Genomic DNA, 17,112 nt, shown 5'->3' on the forward strand with positions numbered 1-17,112 from the left:
ACCCAGGCAGCAGGACAAACAGGACTCTCAAGTTGAGACACTAGATTCTGAACTTGGTCTCTGTCCCGGCCCTGGCGAGGCTAGAGGACTTTCTGGGGATTGTAGGGGCTCTAGGGCAGGGAGAGGGGACCCCGAGGGCTCACACCTGGGGGCTCAGTGACTCACCCACCCACGGCCCAGACGGTCTTCTCTTTCCCAAACAAAACACTAGGGAGAACATGAATGTCCAGACCCCAGGAGATGCCCTTTCTGGGACTTTCTTTCATGAGAAATCAGGCAGCCCCCACCTATCCAACCAGACACCTTACCTATGCTCGTGTCCCATCCCCACAATGGCTCTGGGAGGCAGGCCTTGGCCTTGCCACCCTCATGTGACAGATGACAAAAATGGGCCCTCGCCAAAGGTCACCCAGGAAGTGACAGAACTGGGGCGTCAGTTGAACTCTGTCTCCAGGGCCTGTGCCCTTAGGGATGAGTGGTGATGGGAAGGCCCCACTACTCCAGGCCCCTCCCTGTCTTCAAAAGCCCAGTAAAAGGCCCGATCTCCCCAGGTCAGCCCTCCCCCGGTTTGGCCGCTCCCCTCCGCGGCACCGGTGGGCTCAGGGCTCAGTCCCCGCTGCGCTAGGACGGTGATGTCCCTGCTTCACAGGCCTGGAGGCCTTCTGAACCTTCCCCTATCCTGCGTCCTTCCCAGATGCCCAGCCCCCCACCCACACCCCGACTTGGCCCCCTGAAGTCGCTACAGTAGGGGCCGGTGTTCCCTAGACGAGCTCAGACCTCATCCCTGGCCGTCTCGCCCTGGCCTGTTTCTCTCAACTCAGTCACGCCCAGCTTCACACACAGTCACCGCCCCCGAAGCGCGCCTTTTTTCCTTGCGCGCGGGACATCGCAGATCGCACCCCTTCCCTGCTCGCACGGTTAAGGCAACACTGAGAACAAACAGCACCCCACACAGTAGGTACTCGCGGTTTTCCAGGAAGGGAGGGAGGGAGGGAGGGAGGGAAGAAGGGAGCAGGGGACTCCTGGATCCGGAGGGACCCTAGGGGTCATCTGGTCCCGTAGTTCTGGGGGCCGATCTGCATCAGATCACCTGGGGAATAACGTGTCACCGTTCCACCCTGGACCCACTGGATCGCCTCCGGGAGCAGCGCTCAGCACCTGAAGGCTGGAGAAGTGACCCAGGTGACTCTGACTGAGCCCCTTCATCCTGCAAGCGAGGAAACCAAGTCCCAGCCACACGACACGCATCCTGGAAACGAGAGACGGAACTGAAACTGGAACCGGGTCTCCGGGCTCTGAACGCCACGCTCACCGCCCCGTGCATCGTGTTGCCGGAGCTCCACCGGCCCCCTGGGGTCAGCAGCCAGGGAGACGTCAAGTCTACCCAACGTGAGGAGGCTGCGACCCTGAGCCCGCCAAGCGCGCGCGAGCCCCCGACTTAGACGGGGCCGGGCAACGCAGCGCCGTGGTCAGCGAGCAGCGCCGGAGGTCCAAGCTAGCGAGCTCTGAGCCCCCTGGCCTCCCACGGGCACCTGGAACGATGTGAGACGACCCGCGGGGGCTCTGCTTTACACGCGAGCACTTAGGTGACTTCTCACTCTCCTCAGCGAACGGTGCGGACGAGCACATCCAGGGAGAGCGCCATGCCGGACAGCAGGGTAAGACCCAAGGCGAGCGGCGGCCCCAGGAGTGAGCGACGGGAGCACTCCTTCACTCAAACTCTGAGCACCAGGGCTGGGCACGACAGGCTGGGTTCAAGGAAGAGCACCAACCCCACTCACAACCGGCTCGACGTAAGAAAAGAGGGGGCTTTAGACGGGAGCGCGAGGGCACTCCGGGCAGACCCTGAAAGGGGACAGAGCACGTGTGGCCTCGTCTAGGTCGTGCACAGAAGACAGAGAAAACGTCCGTCTGTCTTTGGGATCCGGCACAAAGACTGGTGATCTGGGGACAAAGCCCTGAGAGGTGGACCTAAGTCACCATGCCCACCGGCCGCCAGAGGCCTCTGCCACCTGGACGCTGACCCGCGAGGCAGGCCTCCGTGTGCCGAGGGGCTCTCCGCCCTCCCGTCCTCCCGGGTGACCCGACTGCCAAGCCCACCTCCGTCTCCCCTTGAAGGCCGATGACGCCGCCGCACGTGGCGTGGAAAAGGGAAGGCCAGGGAGCGGGGCAGCCCTCCGTGCCGGCCACCTCTACTCTGAGAAACCCAACTCGACTCTGCGTCACCCTCCGAGTCTGGTGTGTGGACACCACACCGGGGACACGGCCTGCCCGGGCTCCAGGAGGCCCAGGAGGCTGTCATCAAAGGGGCCTCAAGGGCCGTTCAGGGTTTCCTACGGCCCATCCCCCCTCCGAAGAGACCTCGGAAGACACCACCCGACACTCGAATCGTCCCTCCGTCCACGTCCGAGCCTTGGGCACCCAGAAAGGTTGCTGGCGCTGTGCGAACACAGGTGTGTGGAACCGAGCCCCCGGGCAGAGAGGCACCCCCCGCGGGCCACCCCCCGCGAACGGCGAGGTGCAGGGCCCACGGGACCGTCACAGGGCACGTCTCTTCCTCCCCTTTAACACGCACAGAGATGCTGCCGCGTTTTGTTACCGTCGTCCCCCGAATGGCCTTCCCACCTTCCTCCAGCCCCTGCCCTGGGCCCCCAGGATGAGGAGTCAGAGCCGGTACGGGCACCACGGTGGGTCCAGGCCGAGCCGGAAAGCGGGTGGCGGCCAGAAGCACTGACGACGGAAGAGAGACCCTTGGCTTCTCTTCCCGCTGCCTCGTCCGCCACTGATTCCTGCACCACTTGGTGCGTATCCGTGTCAGGCCTGGCGCCTCCTGGGAGGCGGGCAGGCGAGGGGTCAGCTCTCCCGACTCAACCAGTGAGGCACCTGCTGCGTCAGGCCAGCTCCACTCCGCACACGCACAAAGGGTGGAGGCGGGAATGGTGGGTCCCGGGCCGGGGTTCACGTTTCATGGGGACAGACGGGTGTGGACATGGGCACTGGGGACGGCTGCACGGTGCGCTTAACACGGCTAAAATGCTCCATTTTGTGCCTGTTTAGCTGTGATAAAAAACATTTTTAAGGCAGGAGTGAGAGTCTTCCTCTCTTCCTGCTGAAGGACAGGCCTCTCTGAGTCCGTCTACCCTCCTCTGAACCCAATCTCCTGGATTCCCGTGAGTGTCCTTCCCTCCTGTCGTCAGTGCTCCGCCCGGCAGCCCGGCACCCACGAATCTCCGCCAGTTCCGGGCACGGGCCCCGGGAAGCCAGCACTGCTGGCACGTGCCCGCCAACGCCAGCCCCCCGCAGCCCCCAGAGACTCGGGTTGGAGCCCCACTCCCGCTTCTCGAAACACGCCCCACGTCTAGGAACAGAGCCTGTCCTCTGTCGAGACACAGATCCGGACCGCGTGCCCCTCAACCCGGCTGCAGGCAGTCCTCGCGCAGGCTGCCTCCGTCCACGACGCGGGCCACACTCCCCGAGCCTCCGAACAGCGTGAGCACAGACACAGGGACAGCGGTGTGTTCCCACGAGAGGTCGCGAGGCCTGCTCGCTGCACCCACGCGTTCACGATGAAAGTCAGGAGGAAACACCACTCTCAAAGCACACGGCCTAGGACGTGGGCCACACAGGGCCCTCTCTCCCCCACGCACCGCCAGGCCCTGCCTCCCGGAGCAGGCAGCCAACGGCACAGGAGCCAACACGCTCGGGCTCCGCAGTGAGTCAGACCCGAGTGCCACCCCGGGATCCGCCGTTTACTGGCCGTCCAGCCCCAGAGAGGTCCGTGGACTCCCTTCCATGAGCCCTGGCGTGTTTGACCGGGGCGGGCGACGAGGGGAGAGTCGCCCACTCCCAAGGGCTCTGGGAGGGACGGCGAGATTACACGAGGAGAGAACCAACTGCGCTGCGAGGACTGCTTACCGGTCTCACCCACACCCCTTCTGCAGCGACCCCACGTCCAGGCATAAAGGACTCGTACTGGAACAGCCTGAGCTCCGAACCGAAGTAAGAGAAAGGAGCACGTGGAGGTCTAGGGACAAGGGAACCGACAAGCCTCGGAGCCACATGCTGTCCCTTCCCCCAACCCAGGGCTGTGGGACACGTGGGCCCAGGGGGGTTCCGGTGTGAAGAACCCGTCGAGGCCAGAGGGTCTCCAAGCTGTGGTGAGACCAGCCCAGCCCATCAAGCTGTGCTGTCCTAAGGTCCAGGGGCAGCGGGAAGCGGACGGCAGCCCTGTCCCTCGGCTTCCCCCACCTGTCCCTGTCACTGCTCTGTCCCCCGTCACTCACCCACCCGCAGGGGGCCGTTCTCCCCCAGAGCACACCCTAGGAAGGCTGCCTTCCTCCCTCTGCAATCTGAGAGGACGTTCGCACGCACCTCTGTCTTCGAGGCAACGACCAGAGAACAGAAAGACCAGAGAGGAGGGCGCCTGGGTGTCCCGGTCGGTTGAGGGACCGACTCTCGATTTTGGCTCCGGTCGTGATCTCAGGGTGTGGGATCGGGCCCCGTGTGGGGCTCCACGCTGAGCACGGAGCCTGCTTGAGATTCTCTCTCTCTCCCTCTGCCCCTCCCGTGCTCTGACACACACACATGCCCTCTGTAAGTAAAACAATTTAAAACACTGGAAAAGAGAAAGACGGGAGAGGAAAGAGAAGTGCGCTAGCCTCCTCTCCCAGACACCGTGGGCGCCCGCTCCTGCCGCTGACGCCTGGGCTCTGGAGCGCCCCTGCCTCTTTTCTCGAAGACTCTTTCCTGAGCCGCTCAGAATTAAGGACCGAGTACAACACACGCTTCAGCCACCTTCTCACAAATGCGCCTTGAGAGAAAGAGCGGGTGGGTGGTAAAGAGAGAACACGAGAATCTTCTTCCTCCCGGTCTGGCTTGGAGCCTGCCCGTTTTACCTTCGGAGGTGTGCTGGCAGACAAATAAAAGCTGTCAGGGGAGGCGTGTGCCATGCAGAAGTCATTTACTGCCTACGTCCCTCTCTCCACCCAGAAGGCAGCGAAGGAGGGACTTCACGGCAGAAAGCTGTGCCTTCCCGAGCCCACGCCAGGTTCACAAGAGGCACTACAGGCAACCTGGGCGGAGGGACCAGTGTCCCCCGTGCTGCGGACACTGGCCCCACACGCTGATGCCGTTAGAGGTTCCCGGATACAGTGACAGTGACGCCCAAACACCCCTGGAAGGCAGGTCCTCCTGCCGTGGGGACGCTTCCCGGGGAGTCCGAGGCCTTCCGGCCCCCTCCCCTGCCCACCATCTCCATCTTTCCTGGGCACGGTCTCCTCGGTTCCGTCCTCGCCGTCTCTCTCCGGAGGCCGCGGCCCCTTCCGCAGCCCGGCCCGCCGCCCTCCCCGCACTGTGGCTGCCCCCGCCCTTTCCGTTGGCGACACGCGGAGTCGGGAACACTCCCCCTGCGCGCCCCACTCACCCTTCACCGGCACACAGGGTCAGCTGAGAACCTCGTCTCTTTATACACAGGGTCTACTAACAGGGAGAACCCCACTTCCCACGGCCGGCCGGAGCGAGGCCTGGGGCTGGGCCTGTCCATGCCCATTTCTGGGGGACGCCCCCACCTTCCAGCCCCAGACACCACTCAGCTCACCGCAACTGGGGACACCCTCCCCTCCCCTACAGGTGACTGAGCGAGAAGACGGAAACGCTAATTACCGGACGGTGGTGATCATTTCACCTAGAGTGCGTACGTCGCGACTTCACGTTGTTCGCCTCGAGTCTGTACCACTGTCACCAACCTAAAATCACACATCTAGGGACAACCCTCACACACCTGCTGTAGACAACAGGCACGCTCACTCGTAGTTCACACACACACACACACACACACACACACACACACACACACACAGCACGCAGAGATCCTACCTCAATAAACAAACACGAGGGTCCTAGGAGTCATGGGCCCGTCCCATATACGTGCCCTAACCCTTCAAAACAAACTTCTCCCCCCCCCCCCCCCCCCCCAGGGAAGGCTCAGAAGAAATCCTTGTGGAAACGAAGCCTGGAGGCCCCGGGTCCTCAGCTGTCAACCGAACGCTCCGCCCGAAGAACTGCCCCATTCCAGGGTCTCCCAACTCCAGCCATCGCCAAACTCCTCCCGCTGGTGCCCCCTATTCCTTCTCGGTGCTGCCAGCTCGCTTTTCTGACATGGGACCTGTCGGTCCCTCAATCAACCACCAAACACTTTCGTCTTACGAAAAGTAAGAAAGATTCTTGTCATATGCTCTTGCGGCCCGCTAAAGTTCTCTGCCACAGCCTTTATCGTGGTTTGTGATGACGCACGTGCATAACTACGTACATGGCCATTTTAGTAATGCCTCTCCCCACTCCTAGACTGTAGCAAAGCCACGTCTACCTTGTGCCTCAATATGACCTCTGTGCCTAGTTCTAGATCTTTCCTCAAACAAAACAAGAAACCTCCCCCACAGTTAGCAAGTACACCCTCAGGCTGCCTGGCCACCAGACTAAATCTCCAGGGGCTCCCAGGGCCAGTATAATTGCAGACCTTCCTTTTCTCCTCCCTCACATTCCCTACCCTTCTAAAGAACAAAAACCCTCAAGAACCCCCTCAATTAGCCTCTGGAAGTGCTTCCTGTAGATGGCAGAACCCCAGACTCAAGTCAAGGACCGGCTGGTGAGGAGACCAGCAGGAAGGACAGGATGGAAGAGAAGGGAACATGGGTGTGGCCAGGGCTCACTGCTTTCACCAAGTAAAGTTTCTAATGTTCCTATATTCCGTGCGCATTCAGGAAACGGTCTGAAAGTCGACTTATTAACCTGGTTACTTTTCATTCTATTCCTTAAACGTAGGAAGAGACTGAGGGAGTCGGGGATGTAAAGGGGATGCTTGGGGAAGAGAAAGGACTTGAGATTCAAGATGACCGAACACGGGACAAGAGAAAAATGAGTAGAATCCCCGGGAATCAGAATTGACAAAAACTTTCAGACCTTGAGGATTCCAAGATACTGAGGAAAGCAGTAACAGTTAAGAAAGGGGGAGCTTTGGGGCGCCTGGGTGGCTCAGTGGGTTGCACGTCCGACTTCGACTCTGGTCACGATCTCATGGCTCGTGAGCTCACGCCCCGCGTCAGGCTCTCTGCTGCCAGTGTGGAATCTGCTTGGGATCCTCAGCCTCCCTCTCTCTCAAAATAAATAAATACACCTTAAAGGAAACAAAACGAAAGGGGGAGCCTGAGCCTGTGGAAGCATGTCTAGGCTGAATGCCCTCAGAGCTCTGAGTCAACAGCTGAGTGCAGCCCCGAGGCCGATGTCACACCCTTCCCGGAGCACCTGGAACCTGGTGCCCGCCAACGCTCGGTGACTGCGGCAGGAAGGTCCTGTACGACTTTGGAGACGGCACCGTTAGTCAGGCCGACTCTTGGACGGCTTCTGGAGATGCTCTCTGGCCCCAGAGCTGTTTGATGTTTCTGGGTTGAGAGATTACCACATTCCTCATTCATAGACCGATGCCCGGGGACAAGCCTATAAAGGGCGTCCCACATACTTCCTGCCGTCTCGTCCCCCAAATGACGGGAGGACACTGTATGTATCAAGCTGTCCAGTGAAAGGAACGGAGGCCGAGTGCGAAATCCGGATTCTGCACGGCACAGCGTTGACTGAGCTCCTGGGGCGAGTGTGAGGGGGGTGCTGCCGCCCCTCCCGCTGCCCACAACCTGTCCCATCCTGTCCACGGCAGGAAGGGGGCAGTGGCCGAACACCTGGCTCCAGCCGAGCTCTCTGTGGCCTCCCCTGCGTGGGCTCAAGCGGCACCGTGGGCTCCCCAACGGCCCCGCCTACCCCTGCAGTTTTCCAGGGAAAGAGTCACTACTTAAGTTACTTGGGGCTGCAGGGGGTCGGTGTGCCTGGGGCACCCACCGCCAGCGTCTGGGCAGCTAGCACATCGGAACACGGGTGGGTCCCCCCGGGAACACGTGCCCGGAGCCGCCACTCTCCCAGGGCGCCGGCCCCACAGCCTCGCGCGGAGAGAAGGAAGAGGAAGGAGAGACACAACACACAAAATCATCCAAAAAAGAACACCTCGGGCAGCATTACTACCCATCAACCAGTCCCTCTTCACTGGGCTCCGTGACGTTGTTTCAACCCAGCGACACGGGGGGTGGCTCCAGAGTTCCGAGGACCCTGCCGTCTGAAACTTCCAGCTGGCCGCACGGGAAAGAGAAGCTGTTTGATTTGGGAGGTGGGTCACCCACAAGGAGCAACGCAGAAAGGAAAGAGGTCGGCCTGGGGGCTGCTCCCCCCTCATCCCGTCCACTTTACTGATTTCTACCCTTTGCGAGAAGCCAAGAGCCACAAGTCAGAAGATTCTCCTGGAACATAACCAAGCTTGGACACGGAGAGGGTCTGAGGCAAGAGGCCCATATTTTCTCTTGGCAGATCCTAATTTTACTCCAAGGGCATCGCTCGGATGGAAGCTTCCAGAACTCTGTGCACCACCAGACAAAGCCTGATTCCAAAAACAACTCAGCAAAGATGTTCTTAATTGTGTGTCTCCAAGAGAGGGGCAAGAGGAACCCTAACAAGCGTGACATTTATTGAATGCTTTCTCTGAGCGAGCATTGTGCTAGGGGACCGTCACTTGTTGGAATACGCGTTTCTTCAACAAACACTGAACCCCCCTTATGTGCAAAACAGGCCCCGGAAAGGCAAAGATGAGCAAAACAGTCAAAAATCCTAGCTCTCGCTGAACCTGTCGATAAAAACAAATGTGCATGTCAGCTGATGACGATGAACGTGATGAAGGACGGTAAAAGCCGACTAAGGGAACGCTATATAAAACCTGCGTAAAAATAAAGCAGGCCAAGGAGCGTTAGTCCAGATACAGCTGTGCTGGGAGGCTGCTGTGACTGCCGTCTGATGACAGCAACGACGGTAAGGGCCGCCACACGGGCCCCCTGTGCCGGGAGCTGGACCCGGGACTTAATGCGCAGAACTCTGGCAGCAACTCTCAACTTTGGCACCATTACTGTCCCCACGTAGAGCTGGGAGGAAAGGCTCTTTGCTGCCAGTCGGGGGCCAAGGTGACTCAGTGAGTGAGGAAGCCCGTAGGCTGGTAGGGAAACGGGGTGTCAGAGAGGTCCAGCGAGCCCGTGGAGCCCGAGGTCACCCCGGGGCGGGTCCACTGGCCTCTCCCCGCGGTGCTGGGAGTGCGGGCAGGCCCACCTTCCCCGACGACCCAGACTGTTAGTCTCAGCACCAGCTGCGAACCACGCCTTAGCTTGAAACCAGAGAGAGACAACCCGGGCCCTCCAGGCCCGCTCAAAACGGCTGGACTGGACGTGGTCCTCTCCCAGCCCCTCCCCGGGCCCCCAACACAAGATGGTGCAGGCCAGGGAGACCAGGTGTCGCCGCTAATTCTCCGGGTCGCCGTTTGTCACTGGAAAACAGGGACAAAACAAGAGATGAGCCACCCACAGCCGCTCGCTCTCCAGGAGGTGGGGTGCTCGCTCTGCAGGAGGTGGGGTGGAGGGAGCAGGCACTGAGAAAAGGTCAGCAGCGAGGAGAAGGCAGGCCCTCCCTAGCTCCATTTCAAAGAAAGCCCCCTCCCCCTCCTGCCCTGGAGTAGTGGGGGGGGAGGGGGAGGGGAGCACTTCCTTAAGCAGGAGGCAAGAAAGCACCTCGAGCAGGTGTGAGGCCTCTCCGGAGAGGAAGGAGAGGAGAATCAGGCAGGAGGCTAGCGTGGCTTCTAGCAGAGAAATCCAGAAGGGAAAAGCCACGTCCAAGGTCAGATCTGCACAGTGGCTGGAAATCCCAGGCTAGGGCTCCAGGCCAAACTACCAAGAGGCCAAAGGAAAAGAGAAGCCCAAGCAGAGTCCCACAGGGAAGAAACCAAAGGTCACGGTTTGGACCCTCCCGGTGTTTCTTGCATGTCAGTCCCCGCAGCCACGGGAGCCTGTGGCCAGAGTTAATCAACAACCAAGGTGGGGAGGGAAGATGGGGGTTCATCCTAGGGCACAGCCTGTTACGGGGGGGCTTGCAACTGCACCTTGTCCTACTCCACCTGGGTATCAGCTGAGTATCCCAGTTCAAACTGACCCTCAGAAGTTCCCTCCTGAAGGCTTCAGACCCTCTGCCGGCCAACACACACACACACACACACACACACACACACACACACACACACACACACACACAAAATGAAATCCAATACTTAGTCTCCCTCCTGAGCAACTGTTCATCACCTTCTCTCCAGCAAGGCAGGAGAGAACACTGAACTGGCCCAACATTGCACCAAACAAATTATGACCTGAATGTCGAGAGAAACTGTGTCACCTAGAGAGACCCAATTAACGACATGACTCTGCTCTCCTCAATTCCCCTCTCCCCTCCGGGCATATCCGGGGCACCCGTGCGGTTGACCGCCTTTTCCCACTACTGGCCACGTTCCCCGGCGAACTCCAAAGCCAGACACCAAACCCGGGCCTCCTGAGAAGCCCAACCCCGAGAGGGGAAATCCTGCGCTCCGCACACCTGGGCCTGTTGAGGAAGCCGGAAGGACACCGGACAGAAAGCGCACCTGGGTGGCGGTCTGGAGTGTTCACCTTGAGATCACTAAGTTGCTCCTTAAGCCAGCGCTGCGAGCAGTACAAACGCGGCCGACGAGCTCCCAAATGAGGGCGTGCACGTGCCCTTTTCTGGTTAGCCCCTCCCTGGAGACCCCATCACCTCCCCCTTCCCTCCAGCACACGCAGACATGCCCGCTGCCATCCCGACCCCCCCACCGACCACACGCATGTGTGTGTACATGCACAGAAACATCCTCTCCCCAGCCCGAGCCTGGGTTTCTTTAGGGAACCAGCGCGTCCCCCCTCCCCCCTGCACTTGTCTCGGCTCCAGCCCCACACCGCTGCAGAGTTGGTAATGTAATATGCGGGGACCCTGAGGCCGGAAATGCCTGGTTCTGGGCTGCTGCACTCGAAACGCGAGACCAGGCGTAGGGAGAGCCGCGCACGGGGACCACGGCGGCCGCGGGGGGCGCGGGGTGCGGACGGAAAGGCTGAAATTCCGGCCAGGGAGGACGTGCCATTCAGGGGCGGGCGAGGAGGAGGACGGGCGAGGAGGGGGAGGCTGTCGAAGCAGTTGCAAAGTCAAAATCCGAGGCGCCGAGAAAGGGGAGGAGGAGGAGGAAGGAGACGCGAGCAGGGGCAAGGCTGGAAAGAGGCCGAGAGCGGGGACGGGGCCAGGGAGGGGCACCGCCGGCACGACCGTGCAGGTGGCGGGGCGAGGTCTGGGGAAGGCGGGGTGGGGGAAGGGGTCCGGGGCCCGAGTGCGGGCCGAGGCGGCGGGGGAGCGTGGGGGCGGGGCAGCACAGGGCGGGGACCGACCTGGCTCCCGGAATCCGCAGCGCGTGCACGGACAGGGGGGAAGCCAAGGGCGGGGGCCCCGCGGCGGGGGGCGCCCCGGGGGGCACGTGAGGCGCGCGGCCGCGCCGCTCCCCGGCGGCGGGGGGCAGGAACCGGGGCGAGACTGGGGGCGGCGCGCTCACCCGCAGGGCGGACAGGTCGATGTCGTCCAGGCTGCGGGCGGGGGCTGGGTCGCCCATGGCCTCCGCGGGCAGCCGGGCCCCGGGGCCGCTCACGCGCCGGCTCGGTTATTCCGCTGCCGCCGTCGCCGCTTCTCCCCCATCGGGGGGGATCCCGGGGGCGGACTCCGCCGCGCCTCCCCCGGAGGACGCGGAGGGGGAGGGCCGGCGGGAGGACCGACCCACCGACTGACAGGAGCTGGCGCCCGGTCCGCAACCCGAGCCTCCCGACTCTCCTGCGCAGGCGCGGAGCGGCCGCGCTCCGGGAGGGTGGACGAGGGAACGTGACGCGAGCGCGCCGGGTTCCCCTCCCCCTAGGCGCCGACACCTGCGCGCAGGCGCAGCAGAGAGAGGGAGCGCAAGGCGCGCGCGAGGACCGACCGACCGCGCGAGCCGGGCGAGAAGAAGTGGGCGGTGGCCGGGCGGCCGCGGAGCGCGCCCACCGGCCGGTGCGCGTGCGCACACGCGTTTCCTCCCCTTCCCCTGTGTTTTGCCCTCTCTCTCCCGCATTTCCTCCTTCGCTCTCCTTTGACGCTCTTCCTTCCCTTTTCCTCCTCTTTCGCGTGCCAGCTGCCAATCAAGCCACCCACCTCAATTTGCGGGGGAAGGGGGGCGGGACCTAGCCCCCCTATTACTAGGGGGGTTGTTATGGTAACTCCCCACGCGAGGGCTGGATGGCCTCTAGATAGGATGGGCTGTCCACCCACCTGATTGCCATGGCAACAGTGGAGCCGCCGAGGGAGGGGCCTCAGGGTGGGAATCTGGCTGGAGCAACCACGTGGGAGTTGGGCGGGGGTGCCGGCTGCCTCCGGAGTGCCCTTTACCCCCTTCCCCGGCTGGGGGACCTCAGAGGGGACGGGGAATCCTACCGCACCCCTTTGTCTCCGCACCCCTCGTTCTGCGCAAAGGAGCTGTTTCAACAATTATTCATTGATCGCTGGAGCCGCGGGTGGGGGAAGGGGTAGTAGGGAGAGGAGGAGGACCCCACGTCCAACCTCTTCAAATCGTGCGCGGGTCACCTTGGGTCTGGTGTTGGCACAGCACCCCCAGCCATTAGCCTCACGGGAGGCGGGGTGATGCTGTGAAAAGAAGGAGGAGTCGTGTTCCGCCACTGTCGTGCTGTGTGACCTTGAGTAAGTTGCTTTGCTTCTCTGGGCTTTTCTTTAACTGTGAAGTTGAGGAGGAAGGCCGTTTGATCCCCGAGATCACTTCCAGCAACAGTATTGTCTCTGAAAGACTCCGCCAGCGCCAGCGGTCTTCATGCAAACATCATTTAGGAGAGTTAGAATGAAAAGTCCTTGGATAGGGGTTAACATCCTCCTTTCCGGACACTTCTCTTTGGCCCGTTCGTATGCACATCCAGTTTTGCTCCCCTCCCCTCCTATTTACCTTGTCGTTGTCCTTGTCCAAGCCACAATCCCCACTTACCCCCATTACTCTTTAAAGCCACCTGCTTGGTCTCCCTGCCTGGACCCTCTTAAGTCAATTTTCCATACCCACAGTGATTTTTCTGAAACTCACATCTGATGTCACTCATGTTTGAGACCCTTCGCTGCACCCCTCCCCTCTGCCTTTTGAATACAGTACGGCACCAAAGACCTTCAAGATTTCTGCCTGCTTCTCCTGCCTTGTTTTTCACCACTCCACCATTCAGTCTCATATATTCTAGCCATGTTGAAATCTACTCACAGTGGCCAGAACGCAACAGACCCTCCTGCAGCTTGTGCACCCGCTGTTTCTTCTCCCTGGAATATTCGGGCCATGCCCACTCTCACTGCGTTTTTTGCTTTGTCCTACGTGTGTCTAAATCACCTCCTCCAGGAAGCCTTCCCTGACCCACTAGGGCTGAGTTTAGCTCTTCTGTTTTAGCTGCCTGGCTTCAATGCATGCTCACGTTTGACACTTTTAAGTGTCTGTTGAATCTCCTTAAAGGCAGCAGTCATGTCAGCCTTGTTCAGTACAGGTCTTGGCACCCATTAGAGGTTCCGTATCACGTAAGTGAATGAAGCCCTCTGTTATCTGGGCAGGCGCTCATGCAAGATCAAAACCATGGGAGAGGAGGGAAAAAACGATTCGAAGTTAGTGCTTTGGACAGGTCATTAATCTCTCAGAGACTTAGAGATAATAGGGAGATTAATAAAGTAAAATTAGATATGTAAAGCACTTGGCATATACTAGGTCTTTGATAAGTTTACTTATGCCCGACTCATAGGCAGTGTTTAATAAGGGATACTGAATTCGGGCACCTGGGTGGCTCAGTCGGTTAAGCGGCTGACTCTTGATTCCGGCTCAGGTCATGTTCTCACAGTTCATGAGTTGGAACCCCTCATGGGAGTGCGGAGGCTGCTTGGGATTCTCTCTCTCTCTGTCTCCCTCTGGCCCTACCCAGGTTGTGCGCTCTCTCTCTCTCTCTCTCTCTCTTTCAATAAATTTTTTTTTTTTTAATTTTCAACGTTTATTTATTTTGGGACAGAGCGAGACAGAGCATGAACAGGGGAGGGGCAGAGAGAGAGGGAGACACAGAATCGGAAACAGGCTCCAGGCTCTGAGCCATCAGCCCAGAGCCTGACGCGGGGCTCGAACTCACAGACCGCGAGACCGTGACCTGGCTGAAGTCGGATGCTTAACCGACTGCGCCACCCAGGCGCCCCTCAATAAATATTTTTTAAAAAGGGGCGGGGGGAGCTACTGAATCAATGAATGAGCAAATGAAGACCACAAGGATAGGATAGCCCTCAAACCTCAAAAGGCAGTGCAATCTGGAAGGTGAGAAGTGCAGAGAAACAGGACTGACCCCCTGTGCTCATAATTACTGAAGCTGGAGAAATTCAATGTACAGTGACCCTAATCTCCGCCTCCACAGAATAGTAATAGTGACCCCTAGCCCCATACACACACACACACACACACACACACACGAATTATAAAGGATCCCCAGGTTGGTTTATTCCGGTTGTGAATCAGACACATTCTGTGCGGATCTTCACATCTGATGGCTTCCAGAGAGGCTGACCTGCTGAACTTGTTTTCCTCGGGTTCCTTTAACAGTAACTGCTAGAACCTGAATACACTGCAGAATTGTCCCAGTCCTCAGAGTCATGCTCACTGTTTGCATGGCTCCTATGGAAGCATTCTGTCAATTAACCTAGAGTTTAGTGGTTTCTTGAGATATTAAAAAAAAGACACCCCCTCCTCCGAGGACAAATGAAATCAATAAAGAACTGCTTGGCCCCAAACATTTATTTATTTTTTTTAAACTTTTTTTTCAACGTTTTTATTTTATTTTTGGGACAGAGAGAGACAGAGCATGAACGGGGGAGGGGCAGAGAGAGAGGGAGACACAGAATCGGAAACAGGCTCCAGGCTCCGAGCCATCATCAGCCCAGAGCCTGACGCGGGGCTCGAACTCACGGACCGCGAGATCGTGACGTGAGCTGAAGTCGGCCGCTTAACCGACTGCGCCACCCAGGCGCCCCGGCCCCAAACATTTAAAAAAAAAAAAAAAAAAAAAAAAGGGACATATGGATACATGAGGGTCCGTATTGTCTTTTGTATAAGAGACTGTCCGTAATAAAAACTTAGCGATGATGTGGTAGAGAAAACCCTGGATCGGGCTTCAAGGAAAGTTAAAATATTAAAAATAAAAAATAAAACAACTTATAGGACCCCTCGGAGATGGATGAACATCTCACACGGGTCCAGGGGCCGTCAGGACCTCCCGCCCACCTTGGGAGGCTGGATTCCTTCTCTTGCCGGGTCTAGGGCCACCTCTTCTGGTTCCAAGCCCGCTGCTTTATGGTGGCCTCCATTCGAGAAACTCCAGGACTAATGTGGGGTTCGGGGGTGGTGCTGAGGGACCAGCAGTGTGGTGCAGAAACCCACCAGCCCCAGCCCACCTTGGGACAGCTGCCGCCCCCACCGCCCTCCTCCACAGTTAATGAGGTAAAAGTCCCCCAGGGAAGGAGGCACTTAGGCTGACAATGAGGCTAATTAGCAGAATGCCAATTAGTACCAGGGGACCGTTGGATGTGGGAGGGGGGGATTTCTCTGTGGTGGGGGCTTCTTCAGAGGAAAGGAGGGCTGGATCCAAAGGCCGGGAGCCAGGCGGCGAGCCTCCCCTCCCTCCAGGCTGTCATCCACCAGCATGCCCCCTCTTCCAGAAAGCCTTCCTAAACTGCTTGCCCTGCCCCACCCCCAGCTCGTTTCTCCCCGCTCCTGTGGTCAGTTCCAAGACCGAGGCTGAGGGACATCACGGGCGGAAAGCCAGAATCTATGCTCAACTTTTTCTCTAATTGCAAAGTAGTTCGGATACAGAAAGAGATAGGTATATGTATATTACAACTTCATCGACCGACCACTCAGCTTAAGAGAGAAATTACACGGGGCGCCTGAGTGGTTCAGTCGGTTAAGCGTCAGACTCTCCATTTCAGCTCAGGTCACCATCTCCCGAGTCGAGCTCCGCACTGGCAGCACGGGGCCTGCTTGGGATTCTCTCTCCCTCTCTCTCAAAATAAACATTAAAAAAAAGAGAGAGAGAAATGCTACCAATTCACGTGGAGAACTCTCTCTGTATACCCATTATCGCCTCCTCCCCACCTGCCCTGGGACGTGACCTTCTTCAACCCAATGTGTGCCACACTCATAGCATTTACAGGCAGGCCTAGTTTTAGCATATATTTTTTTTTAATTTTTTTAACATTTATTCATTTTTTGGTAGAGACAGAGCGTGGGTGGGGGAGGGGCAGAGAGAGAGGGAGACCCAGAATCCGAAGCAGGCTCCAGGCTCCGAAGCTGTCAGCACAGAGCCCAACGTGGGGCTTGAACTCACGAACCACGAGATCATGACCTGAGCCGAAGTCGGACGCCCGACCAACTGAGCCACCCAGGCGCCCCAAGCATATTTTTTTTTAAAAATGGGAGGTTTGCGGCAACCCTGTGTCAAGCAAGTCTGTTGGTGCCATTTTCCCAACAACATTTGTTGTTCACTTTGGGTCACATTTTGGTAATTCTTGCGATATTTCAAATTCTTCATCCTTATGTTTGCAGTGGTGATCAGTGATCGATTCTGACTCGCCAAAGGCTCGAATAACGTGTAGCAATTTTTAGCAATATTTTTTATTTAAAAAAATTAAAAAACCAATTTTTTTAAGTTCATTTAAGTAATCTCTATACCCAGCGTGGGGCTCGAACTCACAACTCTGAGATCAGGAGTCACATGTTTCTCCGACTGAACCAGCCAAACGCCCTGGCAATATTTTTTTAATTAAGGTATGTACATTGATTTTTTTTTTTTTGTCGGTAGACACAATACTATTGCACACTGAATAGATTACAGTGTAGTGTAAACATAACCTTTTTTTATGATGTTAGGATTTAATGGCACGTATGCCTGTGTTAATACAGAGCAATGAAACCCAGCGGCCGCAACAATGTTTAACCGGAAACAGCTTCTTGGTGCGTCAAAGTAAAAGAGACCAAGAATGTGGACCTAACTGCTACGTGCCCCGGGAAGCCCAAACATTCATGTGAGTCACTTTACTGCAATGTTGGCTTTATGGCCACGG

The 17,112-nt window shown here is 58.2% G+C and overlaps 1 protein-coding gene across 1 annotated transcript in view; it reads right to left on the reverse strand.

The window, feature by feature from the left end:
- The window catches only part of MINK1 (misshapen like kinase 1), a 42,653-nt gene extending 30,842 nt beyond the window's left edge, over positions 1–11,811 (reverse strand). Inside the window, exon 1 of the mRNA XM_047831893.1 lies at positions 11,513–11,811. Within this exon, the coding sequence (XP_047687849.1) occupies positions 11,513–11,569 (57 nt within the window). The 5' untranslated portion in view covers positions 11,570–11,811. The remainder of the gene's footprint in view (positions 1–11,512) is intronic.
- Positions 11,812–17,112: the final 5,301 nt, after the last annotated feature.

This window comes from Prionailurus viverrinus, chromosome E1 (assembly GCF_022837055.1).
Source record: "Prionailurus viverrinus isolate Anna chromosome E1, UM_Priviv_1.0, whole genome shotgun sequence".
NCBI classification, from domain to species: Eukaryota; Metazoa; Chordata; class Mammalia; order Carnivora; family Felidae; genus Prionailurus; species Prionailurus viverrinus.